The sequence below is a fragment of the Schistocerca piceifrons genome, chromosome 8 (assembly GCF_021461385.2).
Source record: "Schistocerca piceifrons isolate TAMUIC-IGC-003096 chromosome 8, iqSchPice1.1, whole genome shotgun sequence".
Classification (NCBI taxonomy): domain Eukaryota; kingdom Metazoa; phylum Arthropoda; class Insecta; order Orthoptera; family Acrididae; genus Schistocerca; species Schistocerca piceifrons.
The window spans coordinates 312,891,782-312,910,386 of NC_060145.1; the positions used below are offsets into that span (position 1 = coordinate 312,891,782).

The 18,605-nt window shown below is 39.3% G+C and overlaps 1 protein-coding gene across 1 annotated transcript in view; it reads right to left on the reverse strand.

Annotated features, from left to right (window-relative positions):
• The window catches only part of LOC124711830 (mitochondrial import inner membrane translocase subunit Tim9), a 43,638-nt gene extending 26,986 nt beyond the window's left edge, over positions 1-16,652 (reverse strand). The window contains exons 1-3 of the mRNA XM_047242057.1: positions 16,525-16,652; positions 16,260-16,329; positions 4,728-4,823 (exon numbers count right to left, since the gene is read on the reverse strand). Coding sequence (XP_047098013.1) covers positions 4,728-4,823; positions 16,260-16,316 — 153 coding nt within the window. The 5' untranslated portion in view covers positions 16,317-16,329; positions 16,525-16,652. The remainder of the gene's footprint in view (positions 1-4,727; positions 4,824-16,259; positions 16,330-16,524) is intronic.
• Positions 16,653-18,605: the final 1,953 nt, after the last annotated feature.

Here is an 18,605-nt window from a genome sequence, read left to right on the forward strand (position 1 = left end):
AAGAAAACAAAAGGGCTTCTACTATGTGTACAGAAGATAGTAGATGTCTGCTAATGTGATAGAAGAAGAAGTGGGTGTCTATTTGGAAGACTTAGGTGAACCATTATTATAGTCAGGGTTTGAAAGAGTGGGTTGGTTGTTTTGGGGAAGGAGACCAGACAGCGAGGTCATCGGTCTCATCGGATTAGGGAAGGATGGGAAACGAAGTCGGCCGTGCCCTTTGAAAGGAACCATCCCGGCATTTGCCTGGAGCGATTTAGGGAAATCACGGAAAACCTAAATCTGGATGGCCGGACGTGGGACTGAACCGTCGTCCTCCCGAATGCGAGTCCAGTGTCTAACCACTGCGCCACCTCGCTTGGTTTTGAAAGAGCTATGGAAGTTTTGCTATACAGCAAAACAGTTGGAACAGATAACATTCGTTTGCAATTTTTAAAATCATTAGGAAAAGTGGCAACATAACAATTATTCAAAATAGTGTGTAGAATCTATAAGACTACAGACATACCATAAGATTTTCAGAAGCATACCATGCACACAATCTCTAAGACAGCAAGGACAGATTAATGCTCATTCACCCATGTTGCTGACCTGGATAATATAGAAAAGAATGGAACTGAAAATTGAGAATCAGGTTTTAAGAAAGGTGAAAGCATGAGAAGCAGTTCCAATGTTGCATTTCACAATGGAAGCAAGGCTTAAGCAAAGCTTAACAGGAAAAAAAAAATAAATAAATAAACAGGTGTACACTATAGGGAAAGATGGGTAATATAAAATATGTACAGAAACCAAACCGAAAGTGCTCATATTAAAAAGAGCATATGAGGAGGAAATACTGTTTCTTCTCTACTGTTCAACCGGTGTATCAAAGAACCAATGAAGGCAGTAAAAGAAAAATTCAGAAATGAGATAAGAACTCAGAGCTAAAAATATCAGTGCTAAGATTCACTAATGATGCTATTCTTTGTGAAGGTGAGCAAGAATTATAGACCCTGTTGAATGGAATAAATAGTCTACTGACTACAAAAAATGAATTTAAATTTCCATTCACAGTGATATCTTTTAGCAACTGTGCCTTGAAAATAATGGGGTGCCCCCTTGTTGAAATATCAATAACTGGCTACAAACTGTCAAGTCATTTGGATTACAACCTGAACATATCCTTAACAGAAATCATTCTAGTGCTCAAATGTGTCAGTCAATTATCCAACTTTGTACATCAAAGACAGCTGAGATGGGAAAAACTGTATGTTTATAATTAGATCACTAAAACAGCCTCACAGATGGGAGATGTTTGGTAACACTGTGTCTCAAGGTAATGGTCTACCACTACTTTTCAATTAAATAAAAAATGTTTTAAAAATGCCCATGATGTTTACTTCGTAGAAAAAGCTGCCACTTCCAGCAGGATCAGGTTCATAACAGAGATGGAGTGATATATTTATAATGAAAAATGGTACTGATTTCACTACATGGGAAAGCAGGATAACAGGCATAATTAATGCTCATGTTTGACACAGTTCGGACTCCCAACATAAAGGTTGATATCGTCCTCTCAGTAGGAAATATTCCGTCTTCAGGCACTGATGCATATTTTGCACTTGTTATTCATACTGTGTACCAAACTACCTCAGGTTCTTGGGGGATATTGTCACACATCTCTCCAAGGCAGTTCCAGCACAGTGTGTTCATTGAGAAACACATCTGCCAACAGCATCCCAGGCATGCTCTATAAGGCTTAGGTCCAGAGGGTACACAGGCCATTCCATAAGTATGCTGTCTTCACTTTCCAGTGTGTCCAACACAAAGTCAGTGCCTACCACATCCCAAAACAGATGGACACAATCCAGAATAATCTCCCTGGAATACCGCTATGCTCTAAAGTACCTCCACAAAGATATGGTCAGCCATTGTGCACAATGCCTGCCCACACTACAACGCCTAGGCCACACTGATGACATTCATGAATGTTCTGTTATGTGTAACAACCCCTGCACCTGCTCTCCCCCCCCCCCCCCCCCCCACACACACACACACTAACTGGTAGCTAGAATAACTTGCCACAATAAAGGGTGACTGTGGACCACTGTCGCTGACCCCAACCAACATGCTCTCTACTGCAGTACATTTTCTCTTGATTATGGCATGGTTGAAGTGGGATGCATTTAACAGGCTTCCATGCATATAAACCAGCCTGATTTAATTACTGCAAAATGTTTCTGGCAAACAAACATGTACTGGTTGCAGTTGCAATGTCCACAGTGATCTGCCTGGGAGTGGAATGTCGGTACCTTCTCACTACTAGGGCTACGTATCGATCATCCTGTGGTGTGGTGGAACAGCTACAACCACCGGCATGCTTTTGCACAGCATTTCCACCTTCAGTGACCTTTTTTAATAGTCAAGTGACACTGGGCAAGGAACTTTAAGTTAAACTGTCTCCCATGTACAGAAATATACATAATGGATATACGAGTGCATGTTGTAGACACACGACTGACGATATATGGAAGTTTGGGTCTGGCCGTGAAGCATGCTCGGATAACCTAATGATACGGTGAACACTCGCAATAAGAAGGAAATCTGGGTTCAAGTCCCAGTCTGGCACAAATTTTCATTGTCATCATTCCACTATACATCTGATGGTTGTCCATACAATTATGAATACATTTTCTGTATTTCATAATGGCAGTAGTTGCTGCAGTGCCTGTTCCTTTGGCCATGTACACATGTCCGAATGAACATTGCATTGTACTCCTGATCAACACAGGCTCTGCAATATCTTAATGTATGGTTGTGGCCAGTGCTCTAAACTGTTTTGGTTCAACAGCAATCCACCTCATTGGCATGCAGAGGTTTGTACCTATCAAGGCAGGCAAACCAAGACCGCTGCTCTCTGTGACACACAATGTTGTGCGGTCTGGCTAGATGACGGTCAATGAATCATACCCAAAGGTTATGGTAACAGGGCTCATGGCACTGTCAGCCCACCCCCAATTCAGAAGTGTTTAGAAATGGTACAGAAGCATTAAGAAGTAACACTATTAAACCCCCCTACGACAGTCATGTACCATAAATGCACAGTAAAATTATTGTCTGTGTATACACCGATGAACCAAAAAATTATGACTACCTCATTAACACATTGTTTGTCCATCTTTGAACTAAGTACATTACTTATTCTGCTTATCAGGGATCCAACAGTTTATTGGTAGGTTTGTGAAGGTATGTGGCATTAAAGGCACAGTAAAATTATTGTCTTTGTATACATCGATGAGCCAAAAAATTACAACCACCTCATTAAGACCTTGTTTGTCCATCTTAGAACTAAGTACATTATTGATTCTGCTTATCAGGGATCCAACAGTTTATTGGTAGGTTTATGGAGGTATGTGGCATTAGATGTCTATGCACAGCTCATGTAATTCGCATAAATAACTGGCCACTGATTTGCACAGCCAGTGATGGCACCTGATAGTGACCCAGATGGGTTCCATAGGATTTACATCAGGTGAATTTGGTCATGGAGACATCAACATGAGTTCACTATAATGCATGGTTCTGGCTCTGAGACACAGACAACTATCCTGCTTCCAGATGACACGACTGCCGAGAAATACATCAAGCACGATGGGGTGCACGTGGTTTGCAGCTGTCAGCATGTCTTCAATTAATACAACAGGATCTAAGCAAGTGCAGGAGAATGTCACTCATAGCATAATATTGCATCCACCAGCTGGCATCTGGTGCGCTGCATGTTTCAAGATGCCATTCGCCTCAATGACTGCATTTGTGGAAAACACCATCAGCCTAGTGTAGCAAAAACGTGGTTCACTCAAAGAGCTGACACATTTCCATTGGTAGACGGTCGAGTCCCGTAATCGTAACTGACAATGTCGCTGCGTCAAAATGTGAACATGTAGGAGTGGTATGCTACAGAGCTCCACGTTCAGCAACTCATGATGAATGGTATGCTCCAAAACACTCGTGCGTGCACCAGCACTGTTGTCTTTTGGTAGAGATGCCACAGATCACCATCTATTCTACTTAACAGAGCAGACAAGCCTCTGAACCCCACATTCTGTGACAAGTCATGGACATCCAACCATTTAGTGTCTTGTGGTAGTTTCACTGTCCGCCCACCTCTTTCCGTAGATGCTTACAACAGTAGCACATAAACATTTGATCCGCTTCCCTCTTTTCGAGATACTCATTCTCAGGCTCTGTGTAATAATAATCTGCCCTTTGTCAAAGTAGCTTATCTCAATGAATTTCCCATTTGCAGCCCATACCTTTGCTAGGGTGATCCCTCACTCATGTTTTCTCCACTTAAGTACTTTTGATACCGTGTCATGTCTGCAACGCCACCATGGAGCATCCTGCATCGTGGTGGACAGCGGTCATTATGTTTTGGCTTATCGGTGTACAGTTATACATATACCAAGGGGAAATACTAAAAAGCAATATAAAATTTAATGAATAAATGAAATATGTAGCAAAGAAGACGAAAGATTATGGTGCAAATGCAAGGCTACTGATATTCATTTTTTATACACTTCATTTGTAAGTTAGATAATAATTAGTAATGACACGAAATACCCTCTGCCATGGACTGTAAAATGACTAGTGGAGTATACACATTGACATGGAACTATTTTCATACATTCCCTATGATTTGCTTGTTTTGTTGTCTTATTGTCTCAAACAAATACTAACATATGACTTACTTCTTGATTCTTAACTTTTCGAGTTGTGAAGTCCCAAGCACATGCCATGAAACACATCTCTGACAGCTTGTTGTAAGACAGCAGAAAGTCCCTGAACTAGAAAATAACAATCACAGTTATTAGTATTATTACAACAGTAAACATCAGTATGCTGCATTTATTTATGGTGTGTTAGTAAATGCACTAAACATAGTCACTACTAAAAATTTATGCAGGTTTATAACTCATTTCTTTACATAAAATACTCCACAAGCCAACTTACAGTGTGTGTGGCACAGAGTACTTCATGTACCATTGTCATTACCTCTCTTTTGTTCCAGTTGCTAACTGTGTATGGGAACAAAAGTCATTGCATGATCTCTAATCTATATAATTTTACCTTGACTGTGTGTGTGTGTGTGTGTATTTTAAATTCTTCTAGCAATATATGCTCTTGAAATTTTAACAGTAAAATACATAGTGATGCATAATTCCTCTTTTATAACATCTGCCACTGGTCTGGATGGGCATTAGGGTGGCTACTACTTTCCAAATTTGATTGTTACCTGTGTGCTATACCCCAGTTCAGTTACATATAAAAACACAGAATAAAATAGGAAAGATGCATGTAACTTAGGCTTAATAGGAAAAGGGAAAGTGTGCTCCTCTGTCTCTATATTAAGAAAAAACAAAAAAGTCATATAAAATATAATTTACTTTTTGTATAAAAATATTATTTAGAAATAGATGGCTAGCCAATACATTTCAACTTAATTGTTCATACTGCTGTACTATACAACAACCAAAGCTACTATTTACAACATTTGTGATACAAACACATTTTTCTTTAAAAATTCTTATTCTTAGATAAAGTTTTTTGTTTTTATTCCCTGAAAAATTCTCACAACCTGAGGCATATGCTACATTTTATGTAAATTATTTGTAGTAGTCCGTGAGTTTGCAACCTTACCTAGCGGAAAATTTACAACTTTCAGTTTAATAACTAGGCGTAAAGTATTAATGAAATCTCTATTTTCATTCCAGTGTGGTGGCTCTGTCTTAAAGAACACAAGTTAACCCTGAAAAACAATATACTTATTTTATGAGAAACAAGCAGTTCAGTCAGATTACTGATAATTTCTGGGATTTGATCAATTCCTATTTAAGGTTTTCAATATTTTTGTTGGAAGCATGATTCACTGCAATGACCACTTTGATTTCTGATTCAGAAGACAAATTACAATCAAAGACAGCCAAGGTGGTAGAATAAGAGCCATGCACCATAATTAATTTCAGTTTTTCAAAAATCTCATGAGAGAGATCACAATTAACACATGATATTTTTCAAGTTTTGAAAAAAGACTGAAATTATTCAAATATGGTCCTTTTGTCTCATAGAAGGACAGAATAATGTTTTGATGTATACAGGGTGAACTTAATAAAACTGACAAACTGCAGGGCGAATTCATGACTGGAAATGAAGGAAAATAGGTCCTAGGAACATATGTATGGAAATGCATTACTGCTACAGTAGATAGTGGTGATGAATGACAGCTCGTCTGAGCATGTGCCGTGGGTTACAATAAGTAGCAAAACAGTTGCGTATTCATCTTGGGAACAAGTCGAGATGGTGTTTGTGTACAGACAAGGAGAAGGAAATGGTCGGGAGGGAACTCTGCTTTACCAGAACAAGTACCCTCACAGACACCAACCACATCACACAACATTTCAAGCACTTTTTGGGCATTTGCGTGCTCAGTGGTCCTTTCAGACAGATGAACATGCAGAGAGGCACAGGACTGTGCATACAGCACATTTGTAGGATCAGGTTCTACAAGATATTTAGACGAATCCTAGTACAAGCTCCAGGTAAGTGGCCTGCCACATATTGCAAGCCAAAGTACAATTACATGTATCCTGCATGACACCTACTGCTATCCCTATCACCTGCAATCCCATGGAGGCCACTTTGAACATCTCTTGCACACACATCGCCCATTTCCAGATACATGATCACAGGACCTTTTCTCCTCCACTTTCAATCAGGAATCCACCCCAGCAGTTTGTCGGTCTAGCTCAAGTACTCAAAATGTATTCAATCACATTCACATTAAGCGAATTTGGTAGCCAAGATATCAATTTAAGTTCAATGCCATGCTACTCAAAATACTGTAGCAGCATTCTGCTTCTGTGACACACACAGTTCTCCAGCTTGGAGATGCCACTGTAGCTGAGGAACACATCAAGCATTAAGAGATGCACATGGTCTCCAATAATGATCATAATCCAAATCTGCCATGGTGTCTTAATTACTACCACAGACCCTATCGAAACTCATGTGAATGTCCCCCAAAGCACAGAATTGGTCAGACTGGCCTGTGTCCATGGCACGGAGAATGTTTTGAGCAGCCGTTCGTCTGAATGACAGCTTATCTGGACACGACCATAGACCAGGTGACACAATTCCATTAATACACTGTCCAATCTCAGTGAACCATCTATGCCCACTGCAAACTTAATTGATGATGATGATGACACCTTTTTCCCTTATCCTACTCAGCCCACATTTCGCACAGCTTTTACATGGAATGGGAACAAAATCAGAGAGAATCCCAAGATAAATTAGCAAAGCCTTTTAGAAGTGACATTTAACAGGCACTCTAATGAGCATCTCTTAGATACTTTTGAGGTTACTAAGTTAACTCTTGATAAAATGCGCTGCTCTTTGAATCTTATATATTTCCTCTGTCCACCTTATCTGGTAATGGTCCTAGACTGAGGATCACTACTCACGTATAGGGTGAACAACAGTTTTTTTTAAAGATATGTCCTTTGTGAATAGACTACATTTTCTGATGATTCTTCAAAATTAATCTGTCTGGCACCTGCCTTTTCTACAATTAGTTTTACCTGGTCATTCATTTTAATAAATATCTCTGTACACCTATTTCCAGATATTTAATGCATGTGACTGTTTCCACTAATTGCGTAGCAGTCATATAATCAAACAATAATGGGTAATACCTGCTTGTTTTACTGACTGAAAAAACAGAATACACAAATGTTGAAAGATTCCTTTATTATCTGGTCTCTCTCTCTCTCTCTAATATTTATCATTGTAAGGAGATGAAAAACTGATAGTAAATTAAAAATTGAGTCTATTGTCCAGGCTGCAGTCAGAGATTTCAGAGGGCACATGGGAAGAGATGGGAACTTCTTCAGTGCTACAAGCATTTCCTTGATACTGAAAGTGTCACTGCTGCTGCTGCTGGAGATGGGCAGAAACTTTGGAAGACATCTACCTCCCCCATAAGCTTGTCACTTTGCTTTTGTCTCTGTAAAATTAGCATCTAACTGGATTTGATCACATGTGTGACTCTTTTGTATAGTCTCCTACTTGCATTGTTCCTTTTACAGATATTTCACTTTGGCTACTGGCAGAATTGTGCACAACGGGCTAGTTTGTGGCTTACAACAATATAAGGAAAAAATAGATTGCTACTTACCCATTAGCTTACAGCCAAAGCCATCATCAGAAAAGGAAACACACAACCATTCATTCACACATACAAGTACACCTCACAAACATACACATGATCGCCACCACCAGCAACTCATAGCTTCCTGATGCATTTTCATATAAAATCTTTGCCCAAGTGTATATCCAGTTTTTCAGTTCATTTGTCTCAAAAAAGTCTACTGTGTTTGTTAAAAAATAAGTCATTGTAAATGATAAATCTGAAGCCAGCAGCTGAATTTCACATATAGCTGAAAAAATCTTCATTCTGCAAGTTTTCTATACCATGCAGCATCTTGCATCCAAGTTTCCTCCTCCTTCTACCTTGCCATTCTTATTCTTACATGGCTCTGTCCTGCACCATACACCTCACTCGATTGTTCCAATGTAGCCGGGGTCTTCCTCTTTTTCTGTGTCATGGAAGTCTCCAGTGCCATATTTTAGAAGCCCATCTTTCCACTGGATTCATTTCAGATGTTCGTCCAGTGCTAGGTATTTGTTTTCAATTGTGTGTATGATATCTTTCGTAACTGCTGTCTGTCTTCATAGCACTTCATTTCTTATTTTCTCTCTTCTTGATACTTTACAATTTCATCTCCAAAATTCCATTTCATTTGCCTTTAATTTCTTCTCATTGATCCTGGAGAGTTCCCACAGTTCAGCACCATACAGTGCAATGCTCTCAACTATACTTTTGTATATCCTAACTTTCACATTGTTTATGTATTTTTATTCCAATAATGGAGTGCAGCTGCTTAATTGTCATTTTTTCCTTTCCTATGGTGTGCTTCATTTGCTCATTGCTTCTACCCTTGTTCTAAACGATTGTCCCTAACTGTTTATGTGATCTTCTACATTTTACTGTAGATACATCACCCATAAAACCTCCTTTCCTATACTTCCAACAACCAGGCATTCAGTCTTTATGAAGTCTATTTTCATACCCTACTGCTCATATTATTCTTAAACCTTTCATACCATACTGCACACCGGCAAGAACTGTGACAACTCAATGTGATACTCGATAAAACTCAAGTTAAAGAATTACTTATACTGTTATAGTACAAGCTTCCCTTATATTTCCAGTAAGTACTATTGCGAGTAAATTCCATTACATGTTTTGTGCATGTCGGGGTACTTCACACACATTTTTCATCGCCAAACTAAAAATTGCCGTTTTTCCAACTTCTTGTCATTTTTCTTGCTGGGGTGCAACATAATATAGATCCTCCTCTAAAATGACCTGATCATCAGTGAAATTTAGAGAGAACAGAGTGTCATCACCTGTTCTAATTCCCATATTTTTGCATTTCATTTTAAAATTTTTGTACATTGTTCAAAAACATTTTAAAGAGGGTCGGCACTTAGCAACAATCTAGTCTTAGTCCCTTGCTAACATTATATTTTCATAACAGCGTATGTGAAAAACAAGCTGCATCACATACATTTTGTGAAATACTTCAGTGATGGGGCAGCTAGTCAGTACAAAAACTGTAAAAATCTCAAAAATTTATACACGATTTTTAGATTCACGCAGAATGGAATTTTTTCGCAAGAAGTCATGGTAAAAATGTATGTGATGGTATTGGTGCTACCATTAACTGCATGGCATCACGATCTAGTCTGCAGCACCCTACAGAATGTCACATTCTAACACCTCTTCAATTATTTACCCGGGTACAGAAAAATATCTCTGGCATACAATCATTCTATGTTTAGAAAGATGAGGTGAAATCAGTAGAAGAGTTGCTAAAAAGCAGACTAGAACACGTTAAAACTGTTGCAGGCACAAGGAGCCATCATCAGTTCTCACCAGCGGACACTGACAATGTGCAGATGAGCAGACTGTCCAGTTATAACTATAGGTTCATGCACAACATGTGTCTTCACAGTGTGTCTGACTCAGGATTCAGAAGCAAAAGCAGCAACATACAAACAGGTTGCTATGTTATTGCTTTTTATGATGACAAATGGTACTTAGGATGTGTTGCAGAGTGCTGTGAAGCAGAAGGTGATGTATTTGTGAACTTCATGCCACCAGCAGGACCAGCAAGATCATTTCATTGGCCACGTTTGGCAGACAGGCGTTGGATTCCTTTTGAACATATTCTTATGACAGTTCCAGTTCCTACCACAGTGTCAGGAAGACAGTACAATTTGCCAGTCAATATACAGAGTACAGTAGCTAAAGTGTGTAAGAACTTATGTTCGAAGCACGATTGACTGGTATTTAGCAGTTAAGGTGCAGTAAACATTAACAATAGGTTGTGTTAATCTGTCTATATGTTGTTACTTCGTGATTAAACAGTTATGGGAGAGGATAAGAAGAGGCAGAACAGTTTACGAACAGTTTTTACAAAATTGTGTTGTGGAACAATGGCCACATCACTAAATACATCTGTCAACTTCCATTGTACACAAATGTCTTGCAATAACATGCTGAAATTTTGAGATATCGTTATGGTCTACTTATGCAGTGTGTGAAATTTGGCTTGGATACCACTTGTCCCTTTTGTGCTACCACACTTCAAAAATCCATGTTTTTCAGGTAATTTTTCAAATTTTTGTATTTTCGTGTGCATGTTTTTGTGACTGATATGGGCATGATGAGTTCTGTGTGTGTTTAGGCCACACTAAGCTTACCACAAAAAAATGTAGCCTATACCCTTTTTGAGTGAATTATATTTGGCATAGGGGGCACCTGCAATATGTACCTTTAATGTATTACATTTTTCATCACATTTTGGAATTTCTTATTTTCCCTCATAAATATGTTGTTGGTGTTTTGATTAATGGAGTGTGTTCTCTAAATGGATGTTACTGGGTTGTAAAAATTTCACTGGACTGTGTGGAATAGTTCCAAAGTTATTAAGACCTGAAGTTGGGTCTGAAGATAGATTACCAGATGCGGGTTGCAATTTCTGGGTCACACCACCTTCCTTCACAAGTCATAATTCTGGAACTCCCCCCATGAACCATGGACCTTGGCGCTGGTGGGGAGGCTTGCATGCCTCAGCGATACAGATAGCCGCACCGTAGGTGCAACTACAACGGAGGGGTATCTGTTGAGAGGCCAGACAAATGTGTGGTTCCTGAAGAGGGGCAGCAGCCTTTTCAGCAGTTGCAGGGGCAACAGTCTGGATGATTGACTGATCTGGCCTTGTAACACTAACCAAAACAGCCTTGCTGTGCTGGTACTGCGAACATCTGAAAGCAAGGGGAAACAACGGCCGTAATTTTTCCCAAGGGCATGCAGCTTTACTGTACGGTTAAATGATGATGGCGTCCTCTTGGGTAAAACAGTCCGAAGGTAAAATAGTACCCATTCGGATTTCCGGGCGGGGACTACTCAAGAGGATGTCGTTATCAGGAGAAAGAAAACTGGCGTTCTACGGATCAGAGCGTGGAATGTCAGATCCCTTAATCGGGTAGGTAGGTTAGAAAATTTAAAAATGGAAATGGATAGGTTAAAGTTAGATATAGTGGCAATTAGTGAAGTTCAGTGGCAGGAGGAACAAGACTTCTGGTCAGGTGACTACAGGGTTACACAAAATCAAACAAGGCGTAATGCAGGAGTAGGTTTAATAATGAATAGGAAAATATTCATGGGTAAGCTACTACAAACAGCATGGTGAACGCATTATTGTGGCCAAGATAGATATGAAGCCCACGCCTACCACAGTAGTACAAGTTTATATGCCTACTAGCTCTGCAGATGACGAAGAAATTGAAGAAATGTATGATGAAATAAAAGGATTATTCAGATAGTGAAGGGAGATGAAAATTTAATAGTCATGGGTGACTGGAATTCGTCAGTAGCAAAAGGGAGAGAAGGAAACATAGTAGGTGAATATGGATTGGGGGTAAGAAATGAAAGAGGAAGCTGCCTGGTGGAATTTTGCACAGAGCACAACCTAATCATAGCTAACCGTTGGTTCAAGAATCACAAAAGAAGATTGTATACATGGAAGAAGCCTGGAGATACTGACAGGTTTCAGATAGATTACATAATGGTAAGACAGCGATTTAGGAACCAGGTTTTAAATTGTAAGACATTTCCAGGGGCAGATGTGGACTCTGACCGCAATCTGTTGGTTCTGAACTGTAGATTAAAACTGAAGAAACTGCAAAAAGGTGGGAATTTACAGAGATGGGACCTGGATAAACTGACTAAACCAGTGGTTGTACAGACTTTCAGGGAGAGCATAAGGGAACAATTGGCAAGAATGGGGGAAAGAAATACAGTAGAAGAAGAATGGGTAGCTTTGAGGGATGAAGTGGTGAAGGCAGCAGAGGATCAAGTAGGTAAAAAGATGAGGGCTAGTAGAAATCCTTGGGTAACAGAAGAAATATTGAATTTAACTAATGAAAGGAGAAAATACAAAAATGCAGTAAATGAAGCAGGCAAAAAGGAATGCAAACGTCTCAAAAATGAGATCGACAGGAAGTGCAAAATGGCTAAGCAGGGATGGCTAGAGGACAAATGTAAGGATGTAGAGGCTTATCTCACTAGGGGTAAGATAGATACTGCCTACAGGAAAATAAAAGAGACCTTTGGAGAAAAGAGAACCACTTGTATGAATATCAAGAGCTCAGATGGAAACCCAGTTCTAATCAAAGAAGGGAAAGCAAAAAGGTGGAAAGTGTATATAGAGGGTCTATACAAGGGTGATGTACTTGAGGTCAATATTATGGAAATGGAAGAGGATGTAGATGAAGATGAAATGGGAAATATGATACTGTGTGAAGAGTTTGACAGAGCACTGAAAGACCTGAGTCACAACAACGCTCCGGGAGTAGACAACATTCCATTAGAACTACTGATGGCCTTGGGAGAGCCAGTCCTGACAAAACTCTGCCATCTGGTGAGCAAAATGTATGAGACAGGTGAAATACCCTCAGACTTCAAGAAGAATATAATAATTCCAATCCAAAAGAAAGCAGGTGTTGACATATGTGAAAATTACCGAACTATCAGTTCAATAAGACACGGCTGCAAAATACTAACACGAATTCTATACAGACGAATGGAAAAACTGATAGAAGCCGATCTCGGGGAAGATCAGTTTGGATTCCGTAGAAATATCGGAACACGTGAGGCAATACTGACCCTACGACTTATCTTAGAAGCTAGATTAAGGAAAGGCAAAGCTACATTCCTAGCATTTGTAGACTTAGAGAAAGCTTTTGACAATGTTGACTGGAATACTCTCTTTCAAATTCTGAAGGTGGCAGGGGTAAAATACAGGGAGCGAAAAGCTATTTACAATTTGTACAGAAACCAGATGGCAGTTATAAGAGTTGAGGGACATGAAAGGGAAGCAGTGGTTGGGAAGGGAGTGAGAGAGGGTTGTAGCCTGTCTCCGATGTTATTCAATCTCTATATTGAGCAAGCAGTGCAGGAAACAAAAGAAAATTCGGAGTAGGTATTAAAATCCATGAAGAAGAAATAAAAACTTTGACGTTCGCCGATGACATTGTAATTCTGTCAGGGACAGCAAAGGACTTGGAAGAGCAGTTGAACGGAATGGATAGTGTCTTGAAAGGAGGATATAAGATGAACATCAACAAAAGCAAAACAAGGATAATGGAATGTAGTTTAATTAAGTCGGGTGATGCTGACGGAATTAGATTAGGAATTGAGACACTTAAAGTAGTAAAGGAGTTTTGCTATTTGGGGAGCAAAATAACTGATGATGGTCGAAGTAGAGAGGATATAAAATGTAGACTGGCAATGGCAAGAAAAGCATTTCTGAAGAAGAGAAATTTGTTAACATCGAGTATAGGTTTAAGTGTCAGGAAGTCGTAGTGGAAGTGAAACATGGACAATAAATAGTTTGGAGAAGAAGAGAATAGAAGCTTTCGAAATGTGGTGCTACAGAAGAATGCTGAAGATTAGATGGGTAGATCACATAACTAATGAAGTATTGAATAGGATTGGGGAGAAGAGAAGTTTGTGGCACAACTTGACTAGAAGAAGGGATCGGTTGGTAGGACATGTTATGAGGCATCAAGGGATCACCAGTTAAGTATTGGAGGGCAGCGTGGAGGGTAAAAATCGTAGAGGGAGACCAAGAGATGAATACACTACGCAGATTCAGAAGGATGTAGGTTGCTGTAGGTACTGGGAGATGAAGAAGCTTGCACAGGATAGAGTAGCATGGAGAGCTGCATCAAACCAGTCTCAGGACTGAAGACCACAACAACAACAACAACAATTCTGGAACTAATTGGCAGGGGAAACAAATACTTTGTACACGAGTGTTCCACACCTGGTAGAATTAGTATACTGAATTTCAGTCAAATCTGAGACTATGTGACCTGGAGCCCCTGGTTGAACTGACGTGGAATGACCCTATGCCTATTTAAGTAAAGTAGGCCTACTGGTATTTAATAGTTTTAGTAAAATCAACCAAAGTGTTTTGCTAGCTTTTACTCTACCTTCATGTATATGTATAATTTTATACTCTGATTAAGTAGAGTAATGTTTTTGCTATAAAGATGTGTTAACATGAATGATAAAATTTTGTACATGATGTAAATATATAATATTTTACAGTGTTTTGTACTTTGACAAGTCCAATATAATGAATGTGATAATACAGGTGATAAATAAATTAATAAAGAAAACAATGTGGCACTCTCACGAGACACACTATTTTGCTAGGAGAATTTTTCTTGAGAGCTGATACCCAAAAAAGCAGTGAAATAGCGATTTTCAATAAAGGGACTCACTAAATGGGGATGTTATGACAACAACCGCAGTCACGTAACTTAGGCAAAATATGGATGCTCAACGTAGAGTTGGAAGCTCGGTGAATGTAATAGAATATTCACTATTAAATGCTTGTGCAGGAAAGAGTTTCATACAGTTGCATTTAGAAATGCTAGATAGTCTAGAGAGGATATGAGCCTTCTAAATCCACATTGGAAGCAGCTGGTTATGTTTATGTTCCCAAGATCCAGATTACACAGCTATTAACCAAGCACTCTAGCATCTTTCCAATGCAACTCATGATGTACCATGGTAGTTACCTGGCACAGGTGATCCTTGCCAGTTTCGAGTCACGGTAATGCTGCTCACATCAAACTTGTTCATGTAACCTCACTATGGCTTTGTAACTCTAAGGGAAACAAGTCTTTTCTTTTATCTTACAAGGATAATGTGATGTGTAATGTATAGTGTTTCAGTTCAGGATACATCAAATGCACTTTCTCAGTAACATAAGCACACTAATGACAAGATAAATGGTGATTATTTGCTACTGTTTAATAGAGGCTGTCCCAGTCCACTGCTAAGTTGATTGGTATAATGGTTCTCAAGAAACTGTGCCACAAAGGCATGTATGGATGATAATCCATGTGTTAAAGCAACTTAACATGAAGGAAGGCTGGAGGAACAATACAGTTTAATCTCCAGCTGACAACAAGATCATTAGAGAGAAGCAGCAGATCCTCAGACCAGTACAGGACAGTGGAGAAAATCGATTACATCTCTTTTAAAGAATTATCTCCACATTCATCTTCACTTCAAGAAACCATGGAAAAGCTAAATCAGAATGGCCAGAAAAGGATATGTACCTTACTCCTTCATGTGCGATTGAAGTGCATTAACCACTGTTACAGCTCACTAGATTGCAACAAAACTTCCAATTTCTTTTGTCTTACCTCAGTGATACACATATTTCATGGTTTAGAATATAGTAACATGGTAGGCCCATTCATGATTAGTCATGGTCAGACTTCACACTTACACAACTGCATGTATTCTTATTTGAAAAACATTAAATAAGTTGCCACCAAAGCCAGTGTTATAAAATGGAGAAATTTACAAAACAATTTTTTGCCTCTGCATTTTTTTGAAATTTATTTTGGATCATTTTGGTGTATAATTCACATACTGCATCGTATTTGTATGTCTGTTATTAAACTTTGGTTTCATTTACGAAAAATGTAAAGTAAAAAACGTGCGTCGCAATACCTTGCACGCTCCAAAATTATTCACACAAGAATCATAATTCTCTATTAGTACTCACCGATTTCACCTGGTCAGCGGTGACAGAATCAGCAGCCAATGAATTGCTTGTTGCCATTGTTTGACGCGTACTGTTTCAATTAAAACATAAGAATTACTCGCTTAGTAAGGAGAAACTACCAAGTAATAAACAACACAGTGCTTACATCATTGGTTATCAACAGCGTTGTTTATACTCGTTAAACGATACGGTATAAACAACACTGTTTACGAATTTTACTTCTCTTTAAGACAACTCGATTACGAGATCCAAGATCGCTACTAACCTGTCGTCTGCTAATTTCTACTTCTTGAAATTTGAACGCCGGTACACTCACTTCGACCAAAGTTGAACTACATGTTCATAGTAAACAAATGCCTGGCTTTAGTTATCGAGAAGTCAACGTACTATCGATATAACCGTACTGTAGGGACTCCAGTTCGTAAAGATGCATATGAATAGAGAATGAAAACTTGCACATCCATCCCACACATACCAGCGGGTCTAAATGTTTCCAAACGTGCAGTCAGAATTCTTACTGCAAAGCCCCGACTCTGAAATGATGTATCGCTTACCAGCAATTATAATATGTGCGTTTAAGCAGCTGCCAGTGGGCTCACGGGTACGCGCAGAGCTAACGTCACGTTTAAACAGCGTTTCTGGCTACTTGGAGGCTGGCTGGCAGTTGTTAGCAAAAAGTAGTAAGAATCAACCAGAATCTGCCCGGAGAAATTTTTCTAGCGCTCCCAAACTGCAAGGTTTGCGCATACCCATACCTGTCAGAGTTGTAGTGGGTGGCTGCGTTAGTCACCAATCCTGTGTTCTCCACGTAACCCGTGTTTACTTATCATGAGTTTGCTGTTTCCTGTTTTTAGTTCATATGCAGCTCTCATGTCAGATGAAAACAAAATCTACATCCATACTCCGCAAGCCACCTGACGGTGTGTGGTGGAGAGTACTTTGAGTACATCTATCGGTTCTCCCTTCTATTCCAGTCTCGTATTGTTCGTGGAAAGAAAGATTGTCGGTATGCCTCTGTGTGGGCTCTAATCTCTCTGATTTTATCTTGACTGGGAGCTAATGTATGCATTAAAATAGACCCATACGATCACAGAAGATTGAAATAATATGTTATTAGTTTCAGGTTTCTGATTTTATTTGCATGTTACTAGCAGATCGAGCATTATACTAGGTGGTTTGATAAGTCTCGTAAAAAAGCAAGAAAAAAATGTTTGTTTCGTAAACAACTCACCTTACTTCTCAACATAGTCTTCTTTGAGGGCCACACACTTGGTCCAGTGATTCACCACATTTTTCATCCCATCGCAAAAAATAGGTTCTGCCAAACTCTGCAAACTACTCATTGACTGCAACTATCAAATCCTTATTTGATGAAGATTTCTCCCAACAACCCAAAGTTTCAAGTTAAGGAAAAGGAAGAATTCACTTCGGGTTAAGTCAGGTAGATAGGGTGGATGAGGAACCAATTCAAAGTCCAGTTCATGCAATTTCGCCATTTTTATCGTTGATGTGTGGGATGGTACATTATCATTGTGAGAGAAAACTTTTTTGCGTGCCAACCATCTGTTTTCAGCCAACATATATTGTAACAATAAAGCTAGTAGGGACCTGTTACGGTTCTGCATTTTTCCAAGTAATCTATGAGGAATATTCCTTGGGAATCCCATAAAACAATAGACATCAATCTTACCAGCTGACAAAATGGTCTTAGTCTTAATTGGTGCACTTTCACCAGAATTTATCCATTGTTTTAACTGCTGTTTTGACTCTGGTGTGTAATGGTAGACCAAGGTTTCATCAACAGTCACATATCGGCGCAAAAAGTCTTGTAGATTGTGATTAAACACCGACAGACATTGTGCTGAAATGTCGGCTTTTGGCCTACTGTGAGCAATCTCGGCATACACCTCGCTTACAGTTTCTTCATAGTCAATTCCCCATACAGGATATTATACAGTTGCTCAGTTGAGACTCCTATAGTGTCAGCAATCTCATGAATGTTTATTCGGCTGTCTTGCATTAACATATATGGATTTTGCCAAAGAGTTCCTTTGTGCTGATCTCGATTGCACTGCTGAAGCGCGCTTCGTCTTCGGTGCTTGTCCGACTGAATTTAAATTCATTAATCCAAAAGTAAATGGTCTTCAGTGATGGTGCAGAGACCGTGTGAACGTCATTCAGTGCTGTTTGGATTTGCGCAGCAGTCCAACCCTTCAAATCAAAATGTTCAATGACAACACGAAATATAGTTTTTTTTCCATTTTCAGTCGCAGTCGACACACTGATCAAGCATTGGGAAAACAATACTCGCGTTCGTATGGGCTCGAGATTTCCCGCTACGCGGCA